The 26,239-nt window shown below is 46.2% G+C and overlaps 1 protein-coding gene across 1 annotated transcript; it reads right to left on the bottom strand.

Moving 5' to 3' along the window:
* Positions 1–6,260: 6,260 nt before the first annotated feature.
* LOC139383692 (cell division cycle 25B) lies at positions 6,261–25,254 on the bottom strand. The gene is made up of 10 exons (XM_071128245.1): positions 24,840–25,254; positions 24,502–24,587; positions 24,017–24,062; positions 14,621–14,662; positions 14,105–14,408; positions 13,701–13,916; positions 13,117–13,308; positions 7,724–7,873; positions 6,820–7,164; positions 6,261–6,444 (listed from the first exon to the last, which is right to left on the bottom strand). The coding sequence occupies exons 1-10, from the start codon at positions 25,043–25,045 to the stop codon at positions 6,304–6,306; spliced, it is 1,728 nt and encodes a 575-aa protein (XP_070984346.1). The 5' UTR covers positions 25,046–25,254; the 3' UTR covers positions 6,261–6,303.
* Between the last annotated feature and the right edge of the window lie 985 nt (positions 25,255–26,239).

Genomic DNA, 26,239 nt, shown 5'->3' with positions numbered 1-26,239 from the left:
ATCCATGACCACCGTCCATCACATTATCCATGACCACCGTCCATCATTACCCATGACCACCGTCCATCATTATCCATGACCACCTTCCATCATTATCCATGACCACCGTCCATCATTATCCATGACCACCGTCCATCATTATCCATGACCACCGTCCATCATTACCCATGACCACCGTCCATCATTATCCATGACCACCGTCCATCATTATCCATGACCACCGTCCATCATTATCCACATGCAATCCACCACCCCTTTTCTAATGAACACGCCTCCTTAATCTATTGTACGTTTTCTATGGATTCATTATTAATAATCGCTTTGATTGGTAACAGCTTCAACACATCATGGCAACATGCTTGACTGAAAACATCTCAGAGACACACTGCTTTCAGTCCCAGGGGCGGACAGCTGTTGAGTTACAGCTATGTTTTCATTCCTCTTTAAAAGGTCTCCCTTCTTCTCACAGCCCTGCTACTACTACTGCTGCTCTGTGGCATCGCTGAGGAGCAAGCCAGTGGAGTAGATCTTGGAGCTGGGCCCAGGATAGAGCTTCCCTGGTCGTGCATGGAGATTGTTTTCTATTCTGCACTGCAGCTCAGTACAAAGATGGGCTGGGGACCGATGACCAGTCGATACTGGGAGCAGAGACAGTGCTGGGGGCCGATGACCAGTCGATACTGGGAGCAGAGACAGTGCTGGGGACCGGTGACCAGTCGATACTGGGGGCAGAGACAGTGCTGGGGGCCGATGACCAGTCGATACTGGGGGCAGAGACAGTGCTGGGGGCCGATGACCAGTCGATACTGGGGGCAGAGACAGTGCTGGGGGCCGATGACCAGTCGATACTGGGAGCAGAGACAGTGCTGGGGGCCGATGACCAGTCGATACTGGGAGCAGAGACAGTGCTGGGGACCGGTGACCAGTCGATACTGGGAGCAGAGACAGTGCTGGGGGCCGATGACCAGTCGATACTGGGGGCAGAGACAGTGCTGGGGGCCGATGACCAGTCGATACTGGGGGCAGAGACAGTGCTGGGGGCCGATGACCAGTCGATACTGGGGGCAGAGACAGTGCTGGGGGCCGATGACCAGTAGATACTGGGAGCAGAGACAGTGCTGGGGGCCGATGACCAGTCGATACTGGGGGCAGAGACAGTGCTGGGGACCGGTGACCAGTCGATACTGGGAGCAGAGACAGTGCTGGGGACCGGTGACCAGTCGATACTGGGGGCAGAGACAGTGCTGGGGACCGGTGAACAGGCAGTACTTGGAGTGCAGTGTCTTCACTGACATTTTTGACCTGAATCAGTCTGTAATAGGTACATTCCAAGGTAACCTGCCTAAATTACTATCGCTCCGTTACACTCACATCTGTAGCCATGAAGTGCTTTGAAAGGCTGGTCATGGCTCACATCAACACCATCATCCCAAACACACTGGACCTACTTCAATTCACATACTGTCCCAACAGATCCACAGATGACGCAGTCTCTATTACACTCCCGTCTCCCACCTGGACAAAAGGAACACCTATGTGAGAATGCTGTTCATTGACTACAGCTCAGCGTTCAACACCATAGTGCCCTCAAAGCTCATCACTAAGCTAAGGACCCTGGGATTAAACACTTCCCTTTGCAACTGGATCCTGGACTTCCTGACGGGCCGCCCCCAGCTGGTGAGGGTAGGTAACAACACATCCGCCACGCTGACCCTCACCACAGGGACCCCTCCGGGGTGCGTGCTTAGTCCCCTCCTGTACAACCTGTTCACCCACGACTGCGTGGACGCACACAACTCTAGTTTGAAGGGGCGTCCTCATACACATGTATATATTGTGTGTGTGTCACCGGTCCCCTTCAAATTAGTGGATTTGGCTATTTCAGCCACACCTGTTGCTGACAGGTGCATAAAATCGAGCACACAGCCATGGAATCTCCATAGAGAAACATTGGCAATAGAATGGCATTACCGAAGAGCTCAGTGACTTTCAACGTGGCACCATCATAGGATGCCACCTTTCCAACAAGTCAGTTTGTCAAATTTATGCCCTGCTTGCCCCGGAGTGCTGTTATTGTGATTCAGGTTGAAACGTCTAGGCCGCAAAGTGGCAGGCCACACAAGTTCACAGAATGGGACCTGCGAGTCTTGAAGCACATCACGTGTAAAAATCGTCCCTGTCTACCGAGTTCCAAACTGTCTCTGGAAGCAACGTCAGCACAATAACTGTTAGTCAGGAGCTTCGTGAAATGGGTTTCCGTGGCTGAGCAGCTGCACACAAGCCTAAGATCACCATACATAATACAATGATTTTCCCAAGGTTGCTGTTGACACATATCCCACAGTAGTTATTGGGGTCAAATGTGGATTAGGGTGATCTCTCTGTTTCTCTCTCTGTCACTCACTCTCTGTCTCTCTCTGTCTCTGTGTCTCTCTGTGTCTCTCACTCTCTGTCTCTCACTCACTCACTCACTCACTCTCTCTCTGTCTCTCTGTCTCTATCTGTCTCTCTCTCTGTCTCTCTGTCTCTATCTGTCTCTCACTCTGCCTCTATCTCTCTCTGTCTCTCTCTCTCTGTCTCTCACTCTGTCTCTCACTCACCACTCTGCTGACCTCGTGCCAATGCCAATACATTCCCTCATGGATCCACTCAGAGGATAGGAATGTGTGTCTGCGTGTGCAAGTGCGTACCGCATGCTGGAGCCGTCAACTTGAGCGGGAGGATTTGAAAAGCAGGAACAGTATTGTGTGTGCAGCAAGGTACAGGCCCCGTCCTCAGCAGGGAACAGAGGACTGTTTACAGAAGAAGGCTGTCAAACTACCTGACTGATAAACAAAGAGACTAGATGTCTGCAGCATTTTGAATCTGAAAGAGTGTCAGTTTACAATATCATGAATCTGTCAATATAAATCATGTAAAAGTTAAATTGAGAAAAGTCTTAAAAGATTGGAACAAACATTACACATTAGCAAGGGAATGGAAACGAAGTGAACTGCAGATTTAAAAAGCTGTGTGTGCATTAACTCTACAATAAGGCACTGTCATAATTATAAGACATACAACATTAATCTCAGGGATATCCACCTAACTTTCTAACGCTTTTAAAAATACGGAAGCCAAAAGGGGCAACTATGGATACAACTTCCTCTGCACTCGTGCATTTTCATAATTCAAAATGTGATCCACTAGAAATCCCTGCATTAGCATGTTTCTGTTAGCCGATATATCCTGACAAAATACCATATTACTGGCCTGCTAATGTGCCTGGACCTTGAAATTAATGTTCATTCAAAATGGCAGGCTTTTGAGCGGTTATTCAAATTGCATAGGCTATTCATAGGCTATAGGCTAGCATACCTACAGCAACTTAGGCTATAGGCTAGCATACCTACAGTAACTTAGGCTATAGGCTAGCATACCTACAGTAACTTAGGCTACATCTAGCATACCTACAGTAACTTAGGCTATAGGCTAGCATACCTACAGTAACTTAGGCTATAGGCTAGCATACCTACAGCAACTTAGGCTATAGGCTAGCATACCTACAGTAACTTAGGCTATAGGCTAGCATACCTACAGTAACTTAGGCTATAGGCTAGCATACCTACAGTAACTTAGGCTACATCTAGCATACCTACAGTAACTTAGGCTATAGGCTAGCATACCTACAGTAACTTAGGCTACATCTAGCATACCTACAGTAACTTAGGCTATAGGCTAGCATACCTACAGTAACTTAGGCTACATCTAGCATACCTACAGTAACTTAGGCTATAGGCTAGCATACCTACAGTAACTTAGGCTATAGGCTAGCATACCTACAGTAACCTAGGCTATAGGCTAGCATACCTACAGTAACTTAGGCTATAGGCTAGCATACCTACAGTAGCTTAAGCTATAGGCTAGCATACCTACAGTAACTTAGGCTACATCTAGCATACCTACAGTAACTTAGGCTATAGGCTAGCATACCTACAGTAACTTAGGCTATAGGCTAGCATACCTACAGTAACTTAGGCTATAGGCTAGCATACCTACAGTAACTTAGGCTATAGGCTACATCTAGCATACCTACAGTAACTTAGGCTATAGGCTAGCATACCTACAGTAACTTAGGCTACATCTAGCATACCTACAGTAACTTAGGCTATAGGCTAGCATACCTACAGTAACTCAATCAGCCTGACTAACCGGTGTCTGTATGTAGCTTTCTACTTTTATAGCCTCGCTACTGTATATAGTATTTTTATTTCTTTACCTACCTATTGTTCACCAAATACCTTTTTTTGCACTATTGGTTAGAGCCTGTAAGTAGGCATTTCAGTGATATGGTTGTCAGGATGTAACGCAGGGATTTCTAGTGTATTATGAAAAATGCGCAGAGGAAATTGGATCCATAGCTTACCCTTTTGGTTTTCGTGTTTTAAAAGCATTTGGATATTAAAATCCCCCCCCCCCCCCCAAAGAAAAAGAGGTTTCTGTTTCAAGCACATGTTTAATAGTGGATTGACTGTTTCTCTATGATCAGTTTAACTTCAGGAAGTTTCAGTCCCCTTTCAAAATAAGCAAATATAGTCAAGAAATATGGATAAAAATGGACAAAATGAGATTTATTCAGCAACTCTCCTAAGAACACACATGTTTATCCTCCACTCACTTCCATGACAATCACTAACACACTTCCTGTTCACACAGAAGGGCTCTTTGTGACCAACACAACACGGAGGTAACGTGTGAATCCACAAATAGCACCCAACTGTCATAGGGCTCTGGTCAAAAGTAGTGCACTATATAGGGAATAGCGTGCTATTTGTGAGACACTAGGCCCTCTGACAACTGGCTGACCTGCAGCAATTGAACATTTCACTTCAAAGAGAACGCAGGGAAGGAAGTTTTCAAAAATGTACTTTTTGGTCAAAGAGGGCGAGCATGTGAACGGGTTAATTGTAGATTATCCCAAAATATTATTTGATTATCAATATCAAGAGCGGTACAAACTATACTTATTATAGAAGTTCTCACAATTCACAAAAAAACATCCAATACTTAGACACTTCCACATTGCGAGGGGTGTGTGATTATGGCCTAAGGAGAGGCTTTCTACAAAATCTCACTTTTTCAAAAACAAAAGTCTAAAAACAAAAATGCACACAGGAGGAACTCAAAATCCCAAAACACCCCACGGCCATCTAAAAATAAAAAATAAAGTTTAAATTAAGTGCTTAATAAAATATAGTAGTATTTATACAGCACATACAGAACTGGCATTTCATTCATTCATTCTGAGCAGCACATCTGTCCAGTGAGGAGACATCAGTTGAACGGTTTTAAACTAGGAGGTATTTTAGTCCTCGTCATGTCTGGCAGTGGTCAGATCTTGGTTCTGCAGTCACATTAAGCACAGTGGTCAGATCTTGGTTCTGCACAGTGGTCAGATCTTGGTTCTGCAGTCACATTAAGCACCGTGGTCAGATCTTGGTTCTGCAGTCACATTAAGCACAGTGGTCAGATCTTGGTTCTGCAGTCACATTAAGCACAGTGGTCAGATCTTGGTTCTGCAGTCACATTAAGCACAGTGGTCAGATCTTGGTTCTGCAGTCACATTAAGCACAGTGGTCAGATCTTGGTTCCGCAGTCACATTAAGCACAGTGGTCAGATCTTGGTTCCGCAGTCACATTAAGCACAGTGGTCAGATCTTGGTTCTGCAGTCACATTAAGCACAGTGGTCAGATCTTGGTTCTGCAGTCACATTAAGCACCGTGGTCAGATCTTGGTTCTGCAGTCACATTAAGCACCGTGGTCAGATCTTGGTTCTGCAGTCACATTAAGCACCGTGGTCAGATCTTGGTTCTGCAGTCACATTAAGCACCGTGGTCAGATCTTGGTTCTGCAGTCACATTAAGCACAATGGTCAGATCTTGGTTCTGCAGACACATTAAGCACAGTGGTCAGACGGCCAGACGCTGGGAATAAAAGACGGGGGTAAAACTGGAACACCCAAAAAACTCCTCTGGAGACTGGAAGGCTGTAGTGGTCTGGCTGGGGAGTGTAAGAGTGGCAAGGTAGTATAGGCTAGTGGTGGTGGCAGTGTGTTACAGCTCCCTTGGCTAGAGGCAGTAGGGTTACGGAGGGGGGGGGGGGGGCAGTAGGGTTACAGAGGGGGAGGGGCAGTAGGGTTACGGGCAGTAGGGTTACAGGGGGGGAGGGGCAGTAGGGTTACAGGCAGTAGGGTTACAGGGAGGGGGGGGGGGGCAGTAGGGTTACAGGGAGGGGGGGGGCAGTAGGGTTACAGGGTGGGGGGGCTACAGCTTCTTCAGTCTGCTGTACAGTCCCCTCTTGCTGCGCTCCCCGGCCCAGGTCCTGCTTTTCAGTCTGAACTTCCTCAGGTCCTCTTTAAAGTCCTGGTGGTGCATGGGCCGGTACCCCTGGGGCTCACACTGCATCTGAAGTAAAAACGAGTCTCCATTTAATTTTTTTAATTTTACCTTTATTTAACCAGGCAAGTCAGTTAAGAACAAATTCTTATTTTCAATGACGGCCTGGGAACAGTGGGTTAACTGCCTGTTCAGGGGCAGAACGACAGATTTGTACCTTGTCAGCTCGGGGGTTTGAACTCGCAACCTTCCGGTTACTAGTCCAACGCTCTAACCACTAGGCTACCCTCCATCAATGCATTGCGATTCAAATGTGTAGTAGCCAAACTAAATGGCTTGTTAAAGAAATTACACAGAAACAAAAAATATTAATGTAAACTAATTCACTTTTGATTATTAGTGATAAAGCCATCAAAATGTTTCAGAAGTATGATTGTGTTTTACCCGGAAGTGAGGGAAGAACTCTTTGTAGCCTCCCTTGAGAATGTAGATTTCTGGGTAGTGCAGGTTAGGGTACTCGTTCATCGTCCTGTCCCTCTCACGTACGAAACGACACATCCTGGGCCCTCGCTCTGAGGAGAACTCACAGTGGAAGACGAGGAGGACCCTGTGGTCAGGGGAGAGGGGGGCGATGGGGGTGCGTAGGAGGTACTCCTCTACCTGCTCCTCCTGGTAGAGGTTCAGGGCTCCTTTGATGTGGCCCCCCTCAAACTCATACGGGTAGCGACAGTCAATCACCACGATCCTCTCGACAACATGATGCAGCTGGCCGCTCAGAGCGGACAACATCTGAGGAACAGACAGACAGGTTAGTCCCAGGTCCCCATAACGCCAGGGTCTGTCCCCATAACGCCAGGGTCTGTCCCCATAACGCCAGGGTCTGTCCCCATAACGCCAGGGTCTGTCCCCATAACGCCAGGGTCTGTCCCCATAACGCCAGGGTCTGTCCCCATAACGCCAGGGTCTGTCCCCATAACGCCAGGGTCTACCTGGTGGTCTGAAAGGACAATAAAAGGACCAAATGGAAATGGTAGTGTCTTTGGGTTAATCGTCCGAGCTCAACATAGTTTATCTACTAAAAACCATGTAGCATCTACAACTTCCTACTGGATATTTGACTACCGTACGATGTATTTCTAGAGGCCTTATAAAAATAAAAAGTTAGTTCAAGGAGTGTTTACTAGTCAAATAAGCTCAAGGGGCTTGGCAGGTTGGAGGTTGTGAGGCGAGAAGACCGGGGACCTTGGTCAAACACCCCATGCGCTCTGGTCAAAAGTAGTGCACTACATAGGGAATACTAGGGGTGATTAGACACATGGCTGTATCATATAACAGCAGTAGTTCTCACCATCTCAGGAGTGATGTATTTCAGGTCCTGGTGTTTACCCTCCACGGTGGACAGGACACAGGGTTTGGTGAAATCTCCGATCAGCTCTACGTCCTGGTCAGACTCACTAGTGTCCAGCAGCTTCTCAATCTCAGTGTGGTTACAGAACGTCTAGGAAGGAGAGAGAGAGACCCCTGGTTACAGATCGAATAGGAAGGAGAGAGCGAGAGATCCCTGGCTACAGAACGACTAGGAAGGAGAGAGAGCGAGATCTCCCTGGTTACAGAACGACTAGGAAGGAGAGAGAGCGAGATCTCCCTGGTTACAGAACGACTAGGAAGGAGAGAGAGCGAGATCTCCCTGGTTACAGAACGACTAGGAAGGAGAGAGAGCGAGATCTCCCTGGTTACAGAACGACTAGGAAGGAGAGAGAGCGAGAGCTCCCTGGTTACAGAACGACTAGGAAGGAGAGAGAGCGAGAGCTCCCTGGTTACAGAACGACTAGGAAGGAGAGAGAGCGAGAGCTCCCTGGTTACAGAACGACTAGGAAGGAGAGAGAGCGAGAGCTCCCTGGTTACAGAACGACTAGGAAGGAGAGAGAGCGAGAGCTCCCTGGTTACAGAACGACTAGGAAGGAGAGAGAGCGAGAGCTCCCTGGTTACAGAACGACTAGGAAGGAGAGAGAGCGAGAGCTCCCTGGTTACAGAACGACTAGGAAGGAGAGAGAGCGAGAGATCCCTGGTTACAGAACGACTAGGAAGGAGAGAGAGCGAGAGATCCCTGGTTACAGAACGACTAGGAAGGAGAGAGAGCGAGAGATCCCTGGTTACAGAACGACTAGGAAGGAGAGAGAGCGAGAGATCCCTGGTTACAGAACGACTAGGAAGGAGAGAGAGCGAGAGATCCCTGAGATCCCTGGTTACAGAACGACTAGGAAGGAGAGAGAGCGAGAGATCCCTGGTTACAGAACGACTAGGAAGGAGAGAGAGCGAGAGATCCCTGGTTACAGAACGACTAGGAAGGAGAGAGAGCGAGAGATCCCTGGTTACAGAACGACTAGGAAGGAGAGAGAGCGAGAGATCCCTGGTTACAGAACGACTAGGAAGGAGAGAGAGCGAGAGATCCCTGGTTACAGAACGACTAGGAAGGAGAGAGAGCGAGAGATCCCTGGTTACAGAACGACTAGGAAGGAGAGAGAGCGAGAGATCCCTGGTTACAGAACGACTAGGAAGGAGAGAGAGCGAGAGATCCCTGGTTACAGAACGACTAGGAAGGAGAGAGAGCGAGAGATCCCTGGTTACAGAACAAATAGGAAGGAGAGAGAGCGAGAGATCCCTGGTTACAGAACAAATAGGAAGGAGAGAGAGCGAGAGATCCCTGGTTACAGAACAAATAGGAAGGAGAGAGCGCGAGATATCCCTGGTTACAGAACAAATAGGAAGGAGAGAGAGCGAGAGATCCCTGGTTACAGAACAAATAGGAAGGAGAGAGAGCGAGAGATCCCTGGTTACAGAACAAATAGGAAGGAGAGAGAGCGAGAGATCCCTGGTTACAGAACGACTAGGAAGGAGAGAGAGCGAGAGATCCCTGGTTACAGAACGACTAGGAAGGAGAGAGAGCGAGAGATCCCTGGTTACAGAACGACTAGGAAGGAGAGAGAGCGAGAGATCCCTGGTTAAAGAACAAATAGGAAGGAGAGAGCGAGAGATCCCTGGTTACAGAACAAATAGGAAGGAGAGAGAGCGAGAGATCCTTGGTTACAGAACAAATAGGAAGGAGAGAGCGAGAGATCCCTGGTTACAGAACGACTAGGAAGGAGAGAGCGAGATATCCCTGGTTACAGAACAAATAGGAAGGAGAGAGCGAGAGATCCCTGGTTACAGAACGACTAGGAAGGAGAGAGAGCGAGAGATCCCTGGTTACAGAACAAATAGGAAGGAGAGAGCGAGAGATCCCTGGTTACAGAACAAATAGGAAGGAGAGAGCGAGAGATCCCTGGTTACAGAACAAATAGGAAGGAGAGAGCGAGATATCCCTGGTTACAGAACAAATAGGAAGGAGAGAGAGCGAGAGATCCCTGGTTACAGAACGAATAGGAAGGAGAGAGCGAGAGATCCCTGGTTACAGAACGACTAGGAAGGAGAGAGAGCGAGAGATCCCTGGTTACAGAACAAATAGGAAGGAGAGAGCGAGAGATCCCTGGTTACAGAACAAATAGGAAGGAGAGAGCGAGAGATCCCTGGTTACAGAACAAATAGGAAGGAGAGAGCGAGATATCCCTGGTTACAGAACAAATAGGAAGGAGAGAGAGCGAGAGATCCCTGGTTACAGAACAAATAGGAAGGAGAGAGAGCGAGAGATCCCTGGTTACAGAACAAATAGGAAGGAGAGAGAGCGAGAGATCCCTGGTTACAGAACAAATAGGAAGGAGAGAGAGCGAGAGATCCCTGGTTACAGAACAAATAGGAAGGAGAGAGAGCGAGAGATCCCTGGTTACAGAACAAATAGGAAGGAGAGAGAGCGAGAGATCCCTGGTTACAGAACGAATAGGAAGGAGAGAGCGAGAGATCCCTGGTTACAGAACAAATAGGAAGGAGAGCGAGCGAGAGATCCCTGGTTACAGAACGACTAGGAAGGAGAGAGAGCGAGAGATCCCTGGTTACAGAACGACTAGGAAGGAGAGAGAGCGAGAGATCCCTGGTTACAGAACGACTAGGAAGGAGAGAGAGCGAGAGATCCCTGGTTACAGAACAAATAGGAAGGAGAGAGAGCGAGATATCCCTGGTTACAGAACAAATAGGAAGGAGAGAGCGAGATATCCCTGGTTACAGAACAAATAGGAAGGAGAGAGCGAGAGATCCCTGGTTACAGAACAAATAGGAAGGAGAGAGCGAGATATCCCTGGTTACAGAACAAATAGGAAGGAGAGAGAGCGAGAGATCCCTGGTTACAGAACAAATAGGAAGGAGAGAGAGCGAGATATCCCTGGTTACAGAACGACTAGGAAGGAGAGAGAGCGAGAGATCCCTGGTTACAGAACGACTAGGAAGGAGAGAGAGCGAGAGATCCCTGGTTGCAGAACAAATAGGAAGGAGAGAGAGCGAGAGATCCCTGGTTACAGAACAAATAGGAAGGAGAGAGCGAGAGATCCCTGGTTACAGAACGAATAGGAAGGAGAGAGAGCGAGAGATCCCTGGTTACAGAACGACTAGGAAGGAGAGAGCGAGAGATCCCTGGTTACAGAACAAATAGGAAGGAGAGAGAGCGAGAGATCCCTGGTTACAGAACGACTAGGAAGAAGAGAGAGCGAGATATCCCTGGTTAAAGAACAAATAGGAAGGAGAGAGACGGATCTCTGCAGTCACACAAAGCAGAATCTTTGATCGACAAACCACCGTACATCCCAAAAAACACCTCATTATGTGACCAATATTAGAGATGGTCTCTTCGCTTAATCTGATCCCCTCAAACACGCTGACTGTAGGGGGTGGAGACTAGAGAAATCATAAATCGGTCGACCTCAATGCCGATACCGATCAATCGGCCGATTTTTATTTATAATAACGACAACTACAACAATACTGAATGAACACTTATTTTAACTTAATATAATACATCAATAAAATCAATTTAGCCTCAAATAAATAATGAAACATGTTCAATTTGGTTTAAATAATGTGTTGGAGAAGAAAGTAAAAGTGCAATATGTCCTCTGGGTTGGCGCCCCCCTTTGGGTTGTGCCGTGGCGGAGATCTTTGTGGGCTATACTCAGCCTTGTCTCAGGATGGTAAGTTGGTGGTTGAAGATATCCCTCTAGTTGTGTGGGGGCTGTGCTTTGGCAAAGTGGGTGGGGTTATATCCTTCCTGTTTGGCCCTGTCCGGGGGTGTCCTCGGATGGGGCCACAGTGTCTCCTGACCCCTCCTGTCTCAGCCTCCAGTATTTATGCTGCAGTAGTTTATGTGTCGGGGGGCTAGGGTCAGTTTGTTATATCTGGAGTACTTCTCCTGTCCTATTCAGTGTCCTGTGTGAATTTAAGTATGCTCTCTCTAATTCTCTCTTTCTCTCTCGGAGGACCTGAGCCCTAGGACCATGCCTCAGGACTACCTGACATGACTCCTTGCTGTCCCCAATTCACCTGGCCGTGCTGCTGCTCCAGTTTCAACTGTTCTGCCTTATTATTGGACCATGCTGGTAATTTATGAACATTTGAACATCTTGGCCAAGTTCTGTTATAATCTCCACTCGGCACAGCCAGAAGAGGACTGGCCACCCCACATAGCCTAGTTCCTCTCTAGGTTTCGGCCTTTCTAGGGAGTTTTTCCTAGCCACCGTGCTTCTACACCTGCATTGCTTGCTGTTTGGGGTTTTAGGCTGGGTTTCTGTACAGCACTTTGAGATATCAGCTGATGTACGAAGGGCTATATGAATAAATTTTATATGATATACTTTAGTATGTTTAGTGAATGGAAAATGTAGGTTTGAATAGGTCATTAAATATATATATAAATAAATTTGATGTGCTATGTAAGAAAGCTAACGTTTCAGTTCCTTGCTCAGAACATGAGAACATATGAAAGCTGGTGGTTCCTTGTAACATGAGTCTTCAATATTCCCAGGTAAGAAGTTTTAGGTTGTAGTTATTATAGGAATTATAGCACTATTTCCCTCTATACCATTTGTATTTCATTAACTTTGACTATTGGATGTTCTTATAGGCACTTTAGTAATGCCAGTGTAACAAGGCACAGAGCGAGTGATGTTTGAAACGCTATTAGGGCGCGCTAACTAGCTAGCCATTTCACTTCGGTTACACCAGCCTCATCTCAGCCTCATCTCGGGAGTTGATAGGTTTGAAGTCAAACAGTGCAATGCTTGACGCACAACGAAGAGCTGCTGGCAAAACGCACGAAAGTGCTGTTTGAATGAATGTTGACGCGCCTGCTTCTGCCTACCACCGCTCAGTCAGATACTTAGATACTTGTATGCTATGTCAGATTATATGCAACGCAGGACACACTAGATAATATCTAGTAATATCAACAACCACGTGTAGTTATAATTTTTTTTTTTAAAGAGCCCAAAAATACCAATTTCCCGGTTATGAAAAATTGAAAATCGGCCCTAATTAAAATCGGTCGACCTCTAGTGGAGACATTGAGCAGGGAGGACCAGGTGACTGTAGGGGCGGAGACATTGAGCAGGGAGGACCAGGTGACTGTAGGGGCGGAGACATTGAGCAGGGGGACCAGGTGACTGTAGGGGCGGAGACATTGAGCAGGGAGGACCAGGTGACTGTAGGGGCGGAGACATTGAGCAGGGAGGACAAGGTGACTGTAGGGGCGGAGACATTGAGCAGGGAGGACCAGGTGACTGTAGGGGCGGAGACATTGAGCAGGGAGGACCAGGTACATACCATTTTTCTGGGAGAGCAGCCGCCCTGGTCCACGTTGGTGATGTGCGTTTCCACCAGGCTGCGTCGTCTCTTCACCCTGACCGGCGTGTTGTCATCCTGAGGACACTCAGGGCGCTTCAGGGGGGCGCGGTCCACCTGACTGGGCATGGAGGGGGAGCGGAACAGACCCCTCGGCCGACACCGTACCACCGGCTGAAGAGGAAGAGATTGGCATTCAATTATAAGACCTATGGATGGATGGACATATGCAACAACCAAATCGAATGTAGTGAAAACAGGAGACATGGCCCCTGGGGGGGGGGGGCCCTCCAGACTACATGGCCCCGGGGGGGGGGGGCCCCCTCCAGACTACATGGCCCCGGGGGGGGGGGGGCCCCCTCCAGACTACATGGCCCCGGGGGGGGCCCCCTCCAGACTACATGGCCCATGGGGGGGGCCCCTCCAGACCGCTCTATAGCGAAACCAAAAGTCTGCTGGTCATTTTAAAACCAAAGACAAATGAAGTCATATCCACAGAAGGCCATACAGAAGACTCTTCATGGATCTCCATGGCAATGCCACTGTAGAAGAGGTGATGCTCCTACCGAGTCCGCTGCAGGGTTGTCCCTCACTAGAGGAGCTGTCAGCAGGCTGGCCATCCCCATGGGCATGTCACACTCCTCCTCCTCCTCACAGTCATCCAGAACTTCAAGGAAACCATCGTCATCCTCATTAAGGGAGCGGGTGAAGGAGGAGCGGCGCAGAATCATGGGACTGCTGTCGTCCAATGAGCTGAGGCGCTGCGACGAGGGTGGGGACAGCTAGAGGGAGGGAGGAGCAAAGGGTTAACTTTCATTTTAACATGACTCACAACTACGACAATGTCTAGTCTTCTGTTATGTCTGTCTGCCAATCACGGTTCTATTCACCATGAGGGCTGAGAGGTGTCAGTCACTCTGTTCTACTCACCATGAGGGCTGAGAGGTGTCAGTCACTCTGTTCTACTCACCATGAGGGCTGGGGCAGAGTTTGGCCGACGGGCAAAGTCCTTGTTCTCTCCTCCTCCACTATGGAAGGACCTCCTACGGCAGCGTGACGCTGGCTTGGCGGGCTTCTTAAACTCGAAGCCCGCCTCCTGGTTCTCCTTGTTGCCCTGCCAACCATGCCCAGAGGAGGCGGCTGTATCCTGGACTGAGCCGTAGGGTCCGAAGACCCCATAGCGGTGCTGCTGGCTCTCTGGGTCCGGACTCTTCAGAGCCGGACTGGAGCCTAACAGCAGTGGTAGAGAGTTGATTCTTCGGATTGGCATTTTACTGTGAAGAGAACAAAGAAATCTAGTTGAAACGGGGGATGGACACACTAGATCAATCATGACAAGGATTGTCCATGTTTATAATCCTAACGACTCGCTGAAGAGTGGAAAAATAAATTGTTGATTGGTTGTTGGTTGTTGGCAGCTGCACCACAACTAGCCAGATCCATCTCCTGGAAACCAAGAGAGAGAGGGACTAGCTACAGGACTTACTCGTTGGTAACTCTCCCAGACTGCAGAACGGCCTCGTCAAACCTGCAGGACAGAGACAAACTATTCAGTCAGAGAATTATAGTGAGAAACTTCTGAACCAGTGACTGAGCCAAGCAAGACCCCAGGTGGCCTCAAATTATACCCTATTCCCCTGGTCGACAGTAGTGCACTATATAGGGTCCTGGTCAACGGTAGTGTTCAATATAGGGTCTTGGTCTACAGTAGTGTTCTATATAGGGAATAGGGTCCTGGTCAACAGTAGTGTTCTATATAGGGTCCTGGTCAACAGTAGTGTTCTATATAGGGTCCTGGTCTACAGTAGTGTTCTATATAGGGAATAGGGTCCTGGTCTACAGTAGTGTTCTATATAGGGTCCTGGCCTACAGTAGTGTTCTATATAAGGTCCTGGTCTACAGTAGTGTTCTATATAGGGTCCTGGTCTACAGTAGTGTTCTATATAGGGTCCTGGTCAACAGTAGTGTTCTATATAGGGTCCTGGTCAACAGTAGTGTTCTATATAGGGTCCTGTTCAACAGTAGTGTTCTATATAGGGTCCTGTTCAACAGTAGTGTTCTATTTAGGGTCCTGGTCTACAGTAGTGTACCATATAGGGAATAGGGCCCAGGTCAACAGTAGTGTTCTATATAGGGTCCTGGTCAACAGTAGTGTTCTATATAGGGTCCTGTTCAACAGTAGTGTTCTATATAGGGTCCTGTTCAACAGTAGTGTTCTATATAGGGTCCTGTTCAACAGTAGTGTTCTATATAGGGTCCTGGTCTACAGTAGTGTACCATATAGGGAATAGGGTCCTGGTCAACAGTAGTGTTCTATATAGGGAATAGGGCCCTGGTCAACAGTAGTGTTCTATATAGGGTCCTGGTCAACAGTAGTGTTCTATATAGGGTCCTGGTCAACAGTAGTGTTCTATATAGGGTCCTGGTCAACAGTAGTGTTCTATATAGGGTCCTGGTCAACAGTAGTGTTCTATATAGGGTCCTGGTCAACAGTAGTGTTCTATATAGGGTCCTGGTCTACAGTAGTGTTCTATATAGGGTCCTGGTCTACAGTAGTGTTCTATATAGGGAAAAGGGTCCTGTTCAACAGCAGTGTTCTATATAGGGTCCTGGTCTACAGTAGTGTACTATATAGGGCCCTGGTCAACAGTAGTGTTCTATATAGGGTCCTGGTCAACAGTAGTGTTCTATATAGGGTCCTGGTCAACAGTAGTGCTCTATATAGGGTCCTGGTCAACAGTAGTGTTCTATATAGGGACCTGGTCAACAGTAGTGTTCTATATAGGGTCCTGGTCAACAGTAGTGTTCTATATAGGGTCCTGGTCTACAGTAGTGTACTATATAGGGTCCTGGTCTACAGTAGTGTACTATATAGGGAATAGGGTCCTGGTCAACAGTAGTGTTCTATATAGGGTCCTGGTCTACAGTAGTGTTCTATATAGGGTCCTGGTCAACAGTAGTGTTCTATATAGGGTCCTGGTCAACAGTAGTGTTCTATATAGGGTCCTGGTCAACAGTAGTGTTCTATATAGGGTCCTGGTCAACAGTAGTGTTATATATAGGGTCCTGGTCAACAGTAGTGTTCTATATAGGGTCCTGGTCAACAGCAGTGTTCTATATAGGGTCCTGGTCAACAGTAGTGTTCTATATAGGGTCCTGGTCAACAGTAGTGTTCTATATAGGGTCTTGGTCAACAGTAGTGTTCTATATAGGGTCCTGTTCAACAGTAGTGTTCTATATAGGGTCCTGGTCTACAGTAGTGTACCATATAGGGAATAGGGCCCTGGTCAACAGTAGTGTTCTATATAGGGTCCTGGTCAACAGTAGTGTTCTATATAGGGTCCTGGTCAACAGTAGTGTTCTATATAGGGTCCTGTTCAACAGTAGTGTTCTATATAGGGTCCTGTTCAACAGTAGTGTTCTATATAGGGTCCTGTTCAACAGTAGTGTTTTATATAGGGTCCTGTTCAACAGTAGTGTTCTATATAGGGTCCTGGTCTACAGTAGTGTACCATATAGGGAATAGGGCCCTGGTCAACAGTAGTGTTCTATATAGGGTCCTGGTCAACAGTAGTGTTCTATATAGGGTCTTGGTCAACAGTAGTGTTCTATATAGGGTCCTGGTCAACAGTAGTGTTCTATATAGGGTCCTGTTCAACAGTAGTGTTCTATATAGGGTCCTGGTCTACAGTAGTGTACCATATAGGGAATAGGGCCCTGGTCAACAGTAGTGTTCTATATAGGGTCCTGGTCAACAGTAGTGTTCTATATAGGGTCCTGTTCAACAGTAGTGTTCTATATAGGGTCCTGGTCTACAGTAGTGTTCTATATAGGGTCCTGGTCAACAGTAGTGTTCTATATAGGGTCCTGGTCAACAGTAGTGTTCTATATAGGGTCCTGGTCAACAGTAGTGTTCTATATAGGGTCCTGGTCAACAGTAGTGTTCTATATAGGGTCCTGGTCAACAGTAGTGTTCTATATAGGGTCCTGGTCAACAGCAGTGTTCTATATAGGGTCCTGGTCAACAGCAGTGTTCTATATAGGGTCCTGGTCAACAGTAGTGTTCTATATAGGGTCCTGGTCAACAGTAGTGTTCTATATAGGGTCCTGGTCAACAGTAGTGTTCTATATAGGGTCCTGGTCAACAGTAGTGTTCTATATAGGGTCCTGTTCAACAGTAGTGTTCTATATAGGGTCTTGGTCTACAGTAGTGTACCATATAGGGAATAGGGCCCTGGTCAACAGTAGTGTTCTATATAGGGTCCTGGTCAACAGTAGTGTTCTATATAGGGTCCTGGTCAACAGTAGTGTTCTATATAGGGTCCTGTTCAACAGTAGTGTTCTATATAGGGTCTTGGTCTACAGTAGTGTACCATATAGGGAATAGGGCCCTGGTCAACAGTAGTGTTCTATATAGGGTCCTGGTCAACAGTAGTGTTCTATATAGGGTCCTGGTCAACAGTAGTGTTCTATATAGGGTCCTGTTAAACAGTAGTGTTCTATATAGGGTCCTGTTCAACAGTAGTGTTCTATATAGGGTCCTGGTCTACAGTAGTGTACCATATAGGGAATAGGGCCCTGGTCAACAGTAGTGTTCTATATAGGGTCCTGGTCAACAGTAGTGTTCTATATAGGGTCTTGGTCAACAGTAGTGTTCTATATAGGGTCCTGGTCAACAGTAGTGTTCTATATAGGGAATAGGGCCCTGGTCTACAGTAGTGTACCATATAGGGAATAGGGCCCTGGTCAACAGTAGTGTTCTATATAGGGTCCTGGTCAACAGTAGTGTTCTATATAGGGTCCTGTTCAACAGTAGTGTTCTATATAGGGTCCTGGTCTACAGTAGTGTACCATATAGGGAATAGGGCCCTGGTCAACAGTAGTGTTCTATATAGGGTCCTGGTCAACAGTAGTGTTCTATATAGGGTCCTGTTCAACAGTAGTGTTCTATATAGGGTCCTGTTCAACAGTAGTGTTCTATATAGGGTCCTGGTCAACAGTAGTGTTCTATATAGGGTCCTGTTCAACAGTAGTGTTCTATATAGGGTCCTGTTCAACAGTAGTGTTCTATATAGGGTCCTGTTCAACAGTAGTGTTCTATATAGGGTCCTGTTCAACAGTAGTGTTCTATATAGGGTCCTGTTCAACAGTAGTGTTCTATATAGGGTCCTGGTCTACAGTAGTGTACCATATAGGGAATAGGGCCCTGGTCAACAGTAGTGTTCTATATAGGGTCCTGGTCAACAGTAGTGTTCTATATAGGGTCCTGGTCAACAGTAGTGTTCTATATAGGGTCCTGGTCAACAGTAGTGTTCTATATAGGGTCCTGGTCAACAGTAGTGTTCTATATAGGGTCCTGTTCAACAGTAGTGTTCTATATAGGGTCCTGTTCAACAGTAGTGTTCTATATAGGGTCCTGTTCAACAGTAGTGTTCTATATAGGGTCCTGGTCTACAGTAGTGTACCATATAGGGAATAGGGTCCTGGTCAACAGTAGTGTTCTATATAGGGTCCTGGTCAACAGTAGTGTTCTATATAGGGTCCTGGTCAACAGTAGTGTTCTATATAGGGTCCTGGTCAACAGTAGTGTTCTATATAGGGTCCTGGTCTACAGTAGTGTTCTATATAGGGTCCTGGTCTACAGTAGTGTTCTATATAGGGTCCTGGTCTACAGTAGTGTTCTATATAGGGTCCTGGTCTACAGTAGTGTACTATATAGGGTCCTGGTCAACAGTAGTGCTCTATATAGGGTCCTGGTCAACAGTAGTGTTCTATATAGGGACCTGGTCAACAGCAGTGTTCTATATAGGGACCTGGTCAACAGCAGTGTTCTATATAGGGTCCTGGTCAACAGTAGTGTTCTATATAGGGTCCTGGTCTACAGTAGTGTACTATATAGGGTCCTGGTCAACAGTAGTGCTCTATATAGGGTCCTGGTCAACAGTAGTGTTCTATATAGGGACCTGGTCAACAGCAGTGTTCTATATAGGGACCTGGTCAACAGCAGTGTTCTATATAGGGTCCTGGTCAACAGTAGTGTTCTATATAGGGTCCTGGTCTACAGTAGTGTTCTATATAGGGTCCTGGTCTACAGTAGTGTTCTATATAGGGTCCTGGTCTACAGTAGTGTACTATATAGGGTCCTGGTCAACAGTAGTGCTCTATATAGGGTCCTGGTCAACAGTAGTGTTCTATATAGGGACCTGGTCAACAGCAGTGTTCTATATAGGGACCTGGTCAACAGCAGTGTTCTATATAGGGTCCTGGTCAACAGTAGTGTTCTATATAGGGTCCTGGTCAACAGTAGTGTTCTATATAGGGTCCTGGTCTACAGTAGTGTTCTATATAGGGTCCTGGTCAACAGTAGTGTTCTATATAGGGTCCTGTTCAACAGTAGTGTTCTATATAGGGTCCTGGTCTACAGTAGTGTACCATATAGGGAATAGGGCCCTGGTCAACAGTAGTGTTCTATATAGGGTCCTGGTCAACAGTAGTGTTCTATATAGGGTCCTGGTCAACAGTAGTGTTCTATATAGGGTCCTGGTCAACAGTAGTGTTCTATATAGGGTCCTGGTCAACAGTAGTGTTCTATATAGGGTCCTGGTCAACAGTAGTGTTCTATATAGGGTCCTGGTCAACAGTAGTGTTCTATATAGGGTCCTGGTTACGAATTGGCTACTCATTCATAAGCACCTCATCCAGGCAGGCCATTTGACTTCATTCTATCAAAACAAAGTGAACAGGTTGTGTTGTTGGAGACGGTGTGTATTGTTAGCGAACAAAGATACATTTTATTATTCTATTTTTTAAAGATACAGCGCTTTCAGAAAATATTCACACCCCTTAACTTATTCCACATTTTGTTGCGGTACAACCAGCATTTTTTATTTTAAATAGCTACACACATTACCCCATAATAAAAGTGGAGAATACAGAAGTCTCATGATAGCGTTGATTACAGCTGTTAGTCTTTATGGGTAAGTGTGTTCACATATAGTCCTCTTTAAAGTAAACTATGGTAAAGAAAGTTTTTTTTTTTTTTTTTTTTGGTAGCCAAATGTGATGTACAAAACGGAGCTATTTCTAATACACAAAGAATCTTTTTGGAAAAACGGAGCATCTGCTATCTAACTGAGAGTCTCTTCATTGAAAACATCAGAAGTTCTTCAAAGGTAAGTTATTTTATTTGAAGGCTTTACTTGTTTTTGTGATAGTTGCCTGCCTTAGGTCTATAAATAGAATCCCGGATCCGGGTTTGGTCGTCGCAACAGGTTAAGATGAAAGGCCAATGCAAGCCACTGGCCCTTTAAGATGAAAGGCCAATGCAGACCACTGGCCCTTTAAGATGAAAGGCCAATGCAGGCCACTGGCCCTTTAAGATGAAAGGCCAATGCAGGCCACTGGCCCTTTAAGATGAAAGGCCAATGCAGACCACTGGCCCTTTAAGATGAAAGGCCAATGCAGACCACTGGCCCTTTAAGATGAAAGGCCAATGCAGACCACTGGCCCTTTAAGATGAAAGGCCAATGCAGACCACTGGCCCTTTAAGATGAAAGGCCAATGCAGACCACTGGCCCTTTAAGATGAAAGGCCAATGCAGACCACTGGCCCTTTAAGATGAAAGGCCAATGCAGACCACTGGCCCTTTAAGATGAAAGGCCAATGCAGACCACTGGCCCTTTAAGATGAAAGGCCAATGCAGACCACTGGCCCTTTAAGATGAAAGGCCAATGCAGACCACTGGCCCTTTAAGATGAAAGGCCAATGCAGACCACTGGCCCTTTAAGATGAAAGGCCAATGCAGACCACTGGCCCTTTAAGATGAAAGGCCAATGCAGACCACTGGCCCTTTAAGATGAAAGGCCAATGCAGACCACTGGCCCTTTAAGATGAAAGGCCAATGCAGACCACTGGCCCTTTAAGATGAAAGGCCAATGCAGACCACTGGCCCTTTAAGATGAAAGGCCAATGCAGACCACTGGCCCTTTAAGATGAAAGGCCAATGCAGACCACTGGCCCTTTAAGAGTTTGTACCATATGATGTGATTCTCACCAAATGTCGTCTTCTAGCACTATTCAAAGACCACAATGGAAATAAACAGCTTCGGAAGCTCATGTATGGTGGTCTGGGAATCAAACCCACTATCTTGGTGTTGCAAGTGCCAATGCTCTACCAAGTGAGCTACAGAGCACCACAGTTGGCAGCTAAACCAGTTAGACCGACAATAGAGCCTTGCTGGCTCTATTGAGAGAGGGGTAGAGGACGGGCGGTTTCAGCCCTGTGCTGGAGAAGAGGTGCAAGGGGTGGTCCCTCCCATTTCTTTCTGCAGCAGAGCAATGCCCACCTGTATGCTAAACAGTGAGGAGAGCTGAGTGAAAAGGGGGGGGGGGGGGGGGTACAGAGGACAGGGTCTGCTAATCTACCGTATGTCTGCTGAAGGAACAACGCTGGCCTCAGCCCTTCTGCAAGGACCCTTTGTTTGCAGAGAGGAGAACGGAGGGGGGCAGGAGTGCGTCTAGTTCAATGGGGAGAAAAGGGGGGTGATTGAGTTTGTTCTCGTAACGACTATAGGGGGCTTGGGGGGTATGAGGTGCCCCCCATTCAATAGTTCTGGCGCAGACCCCTTTACCATTCAAACTATAAGACGGGCCATGAGTGTGCCAAAAAAACACTTCAACCCCCCTCATCCCCCCTAAAAAAAGCTGCAGCGAGCCATTAAACAGCTGTACGGGAGCTGAATGAATGGCCTCATGGACAAAATACTGCAGCCAAGTGTTCAGAGAAATTGGCAGATGTCTGAATATTCACCCCGAGCCTACCCACAGAGACCCAAAAGAGAGCCTACCCACAGAGACCCAGAAGAGAGCCTACCCACAGAGACCCAGAAGAGAGCCTACCCGCAGAGACCCAGAAGAGAGCCTACCCGCAGAGACCCAGAAGAGAGCCTACCCGCAGAGACCCAGAAGAGAGCCTACCCGCAGAGACCCAGAAGAGAGCCTACCCGCAGAGACCCAGAAGAGAGCCTACCCACAGAGACCCAGAAGAGAGCCTACCCACAGAGACCCAGAAGAGAGCCTACCCACAGAGACCCAGAAGAGAGCCTACCCACAGAGACCCAGAAGAGAGCCTACCCACAGAGACCCAGAAGAGAGCCTACCCACAGAGACCCAGAAGAGAGCCTACCCACAGAGACCCAGAAGAGAGCCTACCCACAGAGACCCAGAAGAGACTACCCACAGATTATAGGCTCAAGCTGACAATGAAACTAACTATGTAGATAATGGCGTCGATATGACAGAGTTAACACGAACACAACACTATAAAGCGCCACACGGAAAAATGCAGCCGTATCCAAACTTTATAGGGCCTGTGGACAAAATGTCTCCATAAAAGCTCCCAAGTTTCCTCAGAAAGCCTTTCAAAAAGTCAGGCAGATCAAATATCTGAGGGTCTTCACACTCGCTAGAGAAAAGCCAGGGCTACACATATAATGCAACGTAAACTTGCCAACTTGTCTCGACTGCTACTTCTGGAGGTAGTGCACGACACTAACCCAACAGTTGTTCCCTCCAAGCAGGCCAGAGGAAACAACAAAATAGTCTCATTGAGACACTTTACAAATTGTAAACAGCATAGCAATGTTTTTTGAAAACAACTCAAAAATGTAGAGACATCGTACATTTTTTTGACACTTGTTTCAAATTACCTGAAGTTGCAGGAGTTTTCTTTATTAACTCAAATGACATTGAGCAAAAGAAGCCTGGTTTGTTCTAAGGCAACTTGAATACGGTACCTAGCGTAAGCCCAAGAGCTCCTATCAAGCTATGGTTCAGCTAAACGTCAGCATTCAGCCAAATCAAATTGTATTTGTCACATTGGTTAGCAGATGTTAATGCGAGTGTAGTGAAATGCCAGTGAGAAATACAGGAAACAAAAATACTGCAGTTACCTATGAACGCGAAGCGAGGCGACCATCTTGTGAGGATGCAGAAATTATTTATATTTAGCTAGCTAATGTCACCTAGCTAGGTAGCCTATATTATAATATGACACTATGATAACATTACAGGATATTTTATATTAGTATTGGAGGGGGTAGTTTGTTCATTATTGATATGCTAATGTTACTTGATCATGAAGCATGTTGTTCGTTAGCTAGCAGGAGTTCACAGTGTAGTCAGCTAATTTAACCCGATGAGAAAATAACCCCTTTTAATTGTCTGCACGTGCTTGTGGATTGTATTATTTTATATGGTAACATGTTTTAGAATAAAAGTTGTTTGGATTGTTAAGTAGGTGAATGCTTACTGGCTACGGTGAGATTTATGGTAAATGGGGCGTTGCCTACCACGGCGAATGGATGTAACGTGAATTGAAAAGTAGAAAACTCTTGACACTCCTCGAGCTTGCGAAGTGGGAATAGGCCTATTACATAACAGCACCAGTCTGCTTCAGTAATACAGGGCAACATGAATGGTAATGCATCTCTATGGGGGAAATTAATCATTAGTTGAAATTAATGTAGATTGAACATCTCCAAATCAGCCCATCACTCAACTCCTGTGATCAAATCTACTTTTGCCCCCCCCCCACCCCCCCCCCCCAAAAAAAAGAAACAGAAGGAATGTTCACCTATGATCATCTTATCTGCTAATTTACTCAATGAAATGGACACATCAAGCTGGGGAGATTTACCAACGGCACAATGACAGTAGGCCTAATCCCAGACCACAATAGATGAGACGGACTACCTAGCCATGCTCAGTTGGAATACGAGGGGGGGTGGAGGAGAGTGGGGGAAATGGAGGAGAGAGGTAGTAGGGAGGAAGGCCAATGCTACCACAGAGACTGATGGTTAAAGACATGAGGACTATCACTTACCTCTCCTCAACATCCACAGGGTCTAAGGGGGAATCCATACCAAGACCTGGAGGAAGATGTAGAAACAAGTCCCAGTTAGCTGCTAGTTCATTGTTACTATTTGAAACTGTTAAAACTACACGATGTACATTCTGAACACATTTACACAGGCCTAAACTTAAGGGTGCCACAGGAGAAAATATTCAATCCTGTAGTTTGCTCTTTTTTTCCTGTAAGTAAATTAAGCATTTCAGTCCTATAATGTCCTGTACTGGCACCATTTCCCCCAGGCTTTCAATGTGGTCAAACTGCAAAAGGAAGAGTAGAACTAAAAAAAAAAAAAACAGGGGACATGACAAAATATAAGGCCTATATAGGATTAACAAAAAAAACAAAGAAATAGTTCATAGTTTAAGTAGGAAGCTAGTGTTCTTATTGTCTCCATATTATTTACGCTTTTTTGGGGGGGATGAAACATTTGCAGCGATCGTATTATGTTGTTTTACCAGCATCAGACGAGCAGTCGGAGGCGAAAGAGGGAATCTTCAGCAGGGGCACATGTCCTTTCCTCTTGGGAGTTACACATTGTTGGCTGTAAAAGCAAAAATGGGTACACAATCAGACAACTTTGCTAACGTTCAGCAAGTTATCCATTTTCATTGGCTTGAAATAAACAAGTGGTTAGTTAACTAGAGTGGCTACATTTTTGTCATGTTATTCAGCAAACTAGCCTAACGTTAGCTAGCAAACCAACCAAGATAATCTTGCAGTTCACAACCAGTTAGCTAGCATGGAAACATAGCCAACTAGGCAAAATAGCAACACACGTTTGAGAGCCTCTTACCTTCCAAGTCCAGCTAGATTGTTCATGTTTAGGGCCAGATTAGTGACGGGTGACAGTACATTTGTTGAAGCAGGAGAGAAGAGATTATTCTTGATGCAAGTCGAAGCCATGTCGGGCAGCGACAGTGAGGAAAGGCCGTGGATTCTGTCGGGCCTGTTGTTAGAGGTGGTAGGGCTGAAATCGCTGATAACGTTTTTAAAATCCATTTAACAAAGCTAGCTAAAAAAATATATATATATATTTTGATATCAGTTCGGAGGTCCAAAATCATTGAACGTAGACAAATCGGAAAGATTTGTAACAACTAACGTTACTGTTAAGTTAGCTAGCATCTAAATGAAGAATTTGCAGAATGAGTTTGTAAAGAGTAATGAAAACAAAACAACCACGACAAGCTGTTTGCAGACTCTGTCTTGCTAAAAAAAAAATAACAAAAATCGATTAATAAATATATATATTGTCTGGAAGTATATATTTGATATACTGTCAGAGAGCTGCATTGAGATGTACTCTCCCTGACAGTCCGACTCAACTTCTGAGAAAGAAAATGCAGCTGTCTGTATTTAGGTTCAAAATAAAATAAAATAAACTCAAGAGCGGCAATCATTTCAGCCAATCAGCTGCGTCGTTACATCCTGCACGTCCAATCAGTGGCGGGTTCCTATTTCGCCCCTTTTGGTCTTTCAAGGAAAAAGGGGGCGGGATGTCATTTCCCGAAACGTACATGTCTACGAACCAATCAAAGTGCATCATAGGCGGTATAAATCATGACGGGTAACCAATAAGATGCGTATTCTTTCTTTCGAGGGGGATGCAGAATTTGTATAGATTTTTTTTCCCGCGGAAGATTTGAAGCGCCAGCTGAAGAATAACCACATGACCAACACAACCAATCACACAGCAAGGACATTCATAAAGCCACAGCTGTCTTTCCAACTTCTATGAGCATAAATAATAATAGCCATTTTTTTTCTTCGCTTCTCGCCACAGTGATAGATTAAGAAATTACAATTGATTGAATAACAATGTTCTTTACTGTATGAGGGCTATGTAACATTTTCTCTTCTCATTTACTTTACAGTTTCACCCAATAAACAAAGGAAGTACGGAGGACCTTTCATTCGATTAGAAAGGCTGTATTGTGGTGCTCACATTAATGCCGTGTTGCCAAAGCCCATGTCAACATCATAAACCCACCTGGTGTTGCCCTTTACTCTGGATATAAGCCAAGCACGCTAAATGGCTGTCCTGCTACATGAAGAACTATCTTAAAGTTCCCTTTCCTCATTTAAAAAAAAGGTGTAATTGAGCACAGACTGGTCCTCCCTCGCAGGATGCACAAAGCACAGTGAATTCAGCCTATACACTGCTACTCAAACTTGCTAACAGTGTCCAGTACA

The sequence above is a fragment of the Oncorhynchus clarkii genome, chromosome 25, assembly GCF_045791955.1.
Source record: "Oncorhynchus clarkii lewisi isolate Uvic-CL-2024 chromosome 25, UVic_Ocla_1.0, whole genome shotgun sequence".
Taxonomy (NCBI): domain Eukaryota; kingdom Metazoa; phylum Chordata; class Actinopteri; order Salmoniformes; family Salmonidae; genus Oncorhynchus; species Oncorhynchus clarkii.
The sequence above is the reverse complement of the archived record's forward strand: the minus strand, read 5'-3'. Positions and strand labels throughout refer to the sequence as shown.

What these genes read in the sequence shown, in the direction of transcription:
- LOC139383692 (XM_071128245.1), bottom strand. Translation starts at nt 25,045, where the DNA reads ATGGATTTTAAAAACGTTATCAGCGATTTCAGCCCTACCACCTCTAAC. An exon ending in AATACATCACTCCTGAGATG is followed by an intron (nt 7,165 to 7,723) that starts GTGAGAACTACT and finishes TCTGTTCCTCAG; the next exon opens with ATGTTGTCCGCTCTGAGCGG. An exon ending in AGTTCTTCCCTCACTTCCGG is followed by an intron (nt 6,445 to 6,819) that starts GTAAAACACAAT and finishes TTTTTACTTCAG; the next exon opens with ATGCAGTGTGAGCCCCAGGG.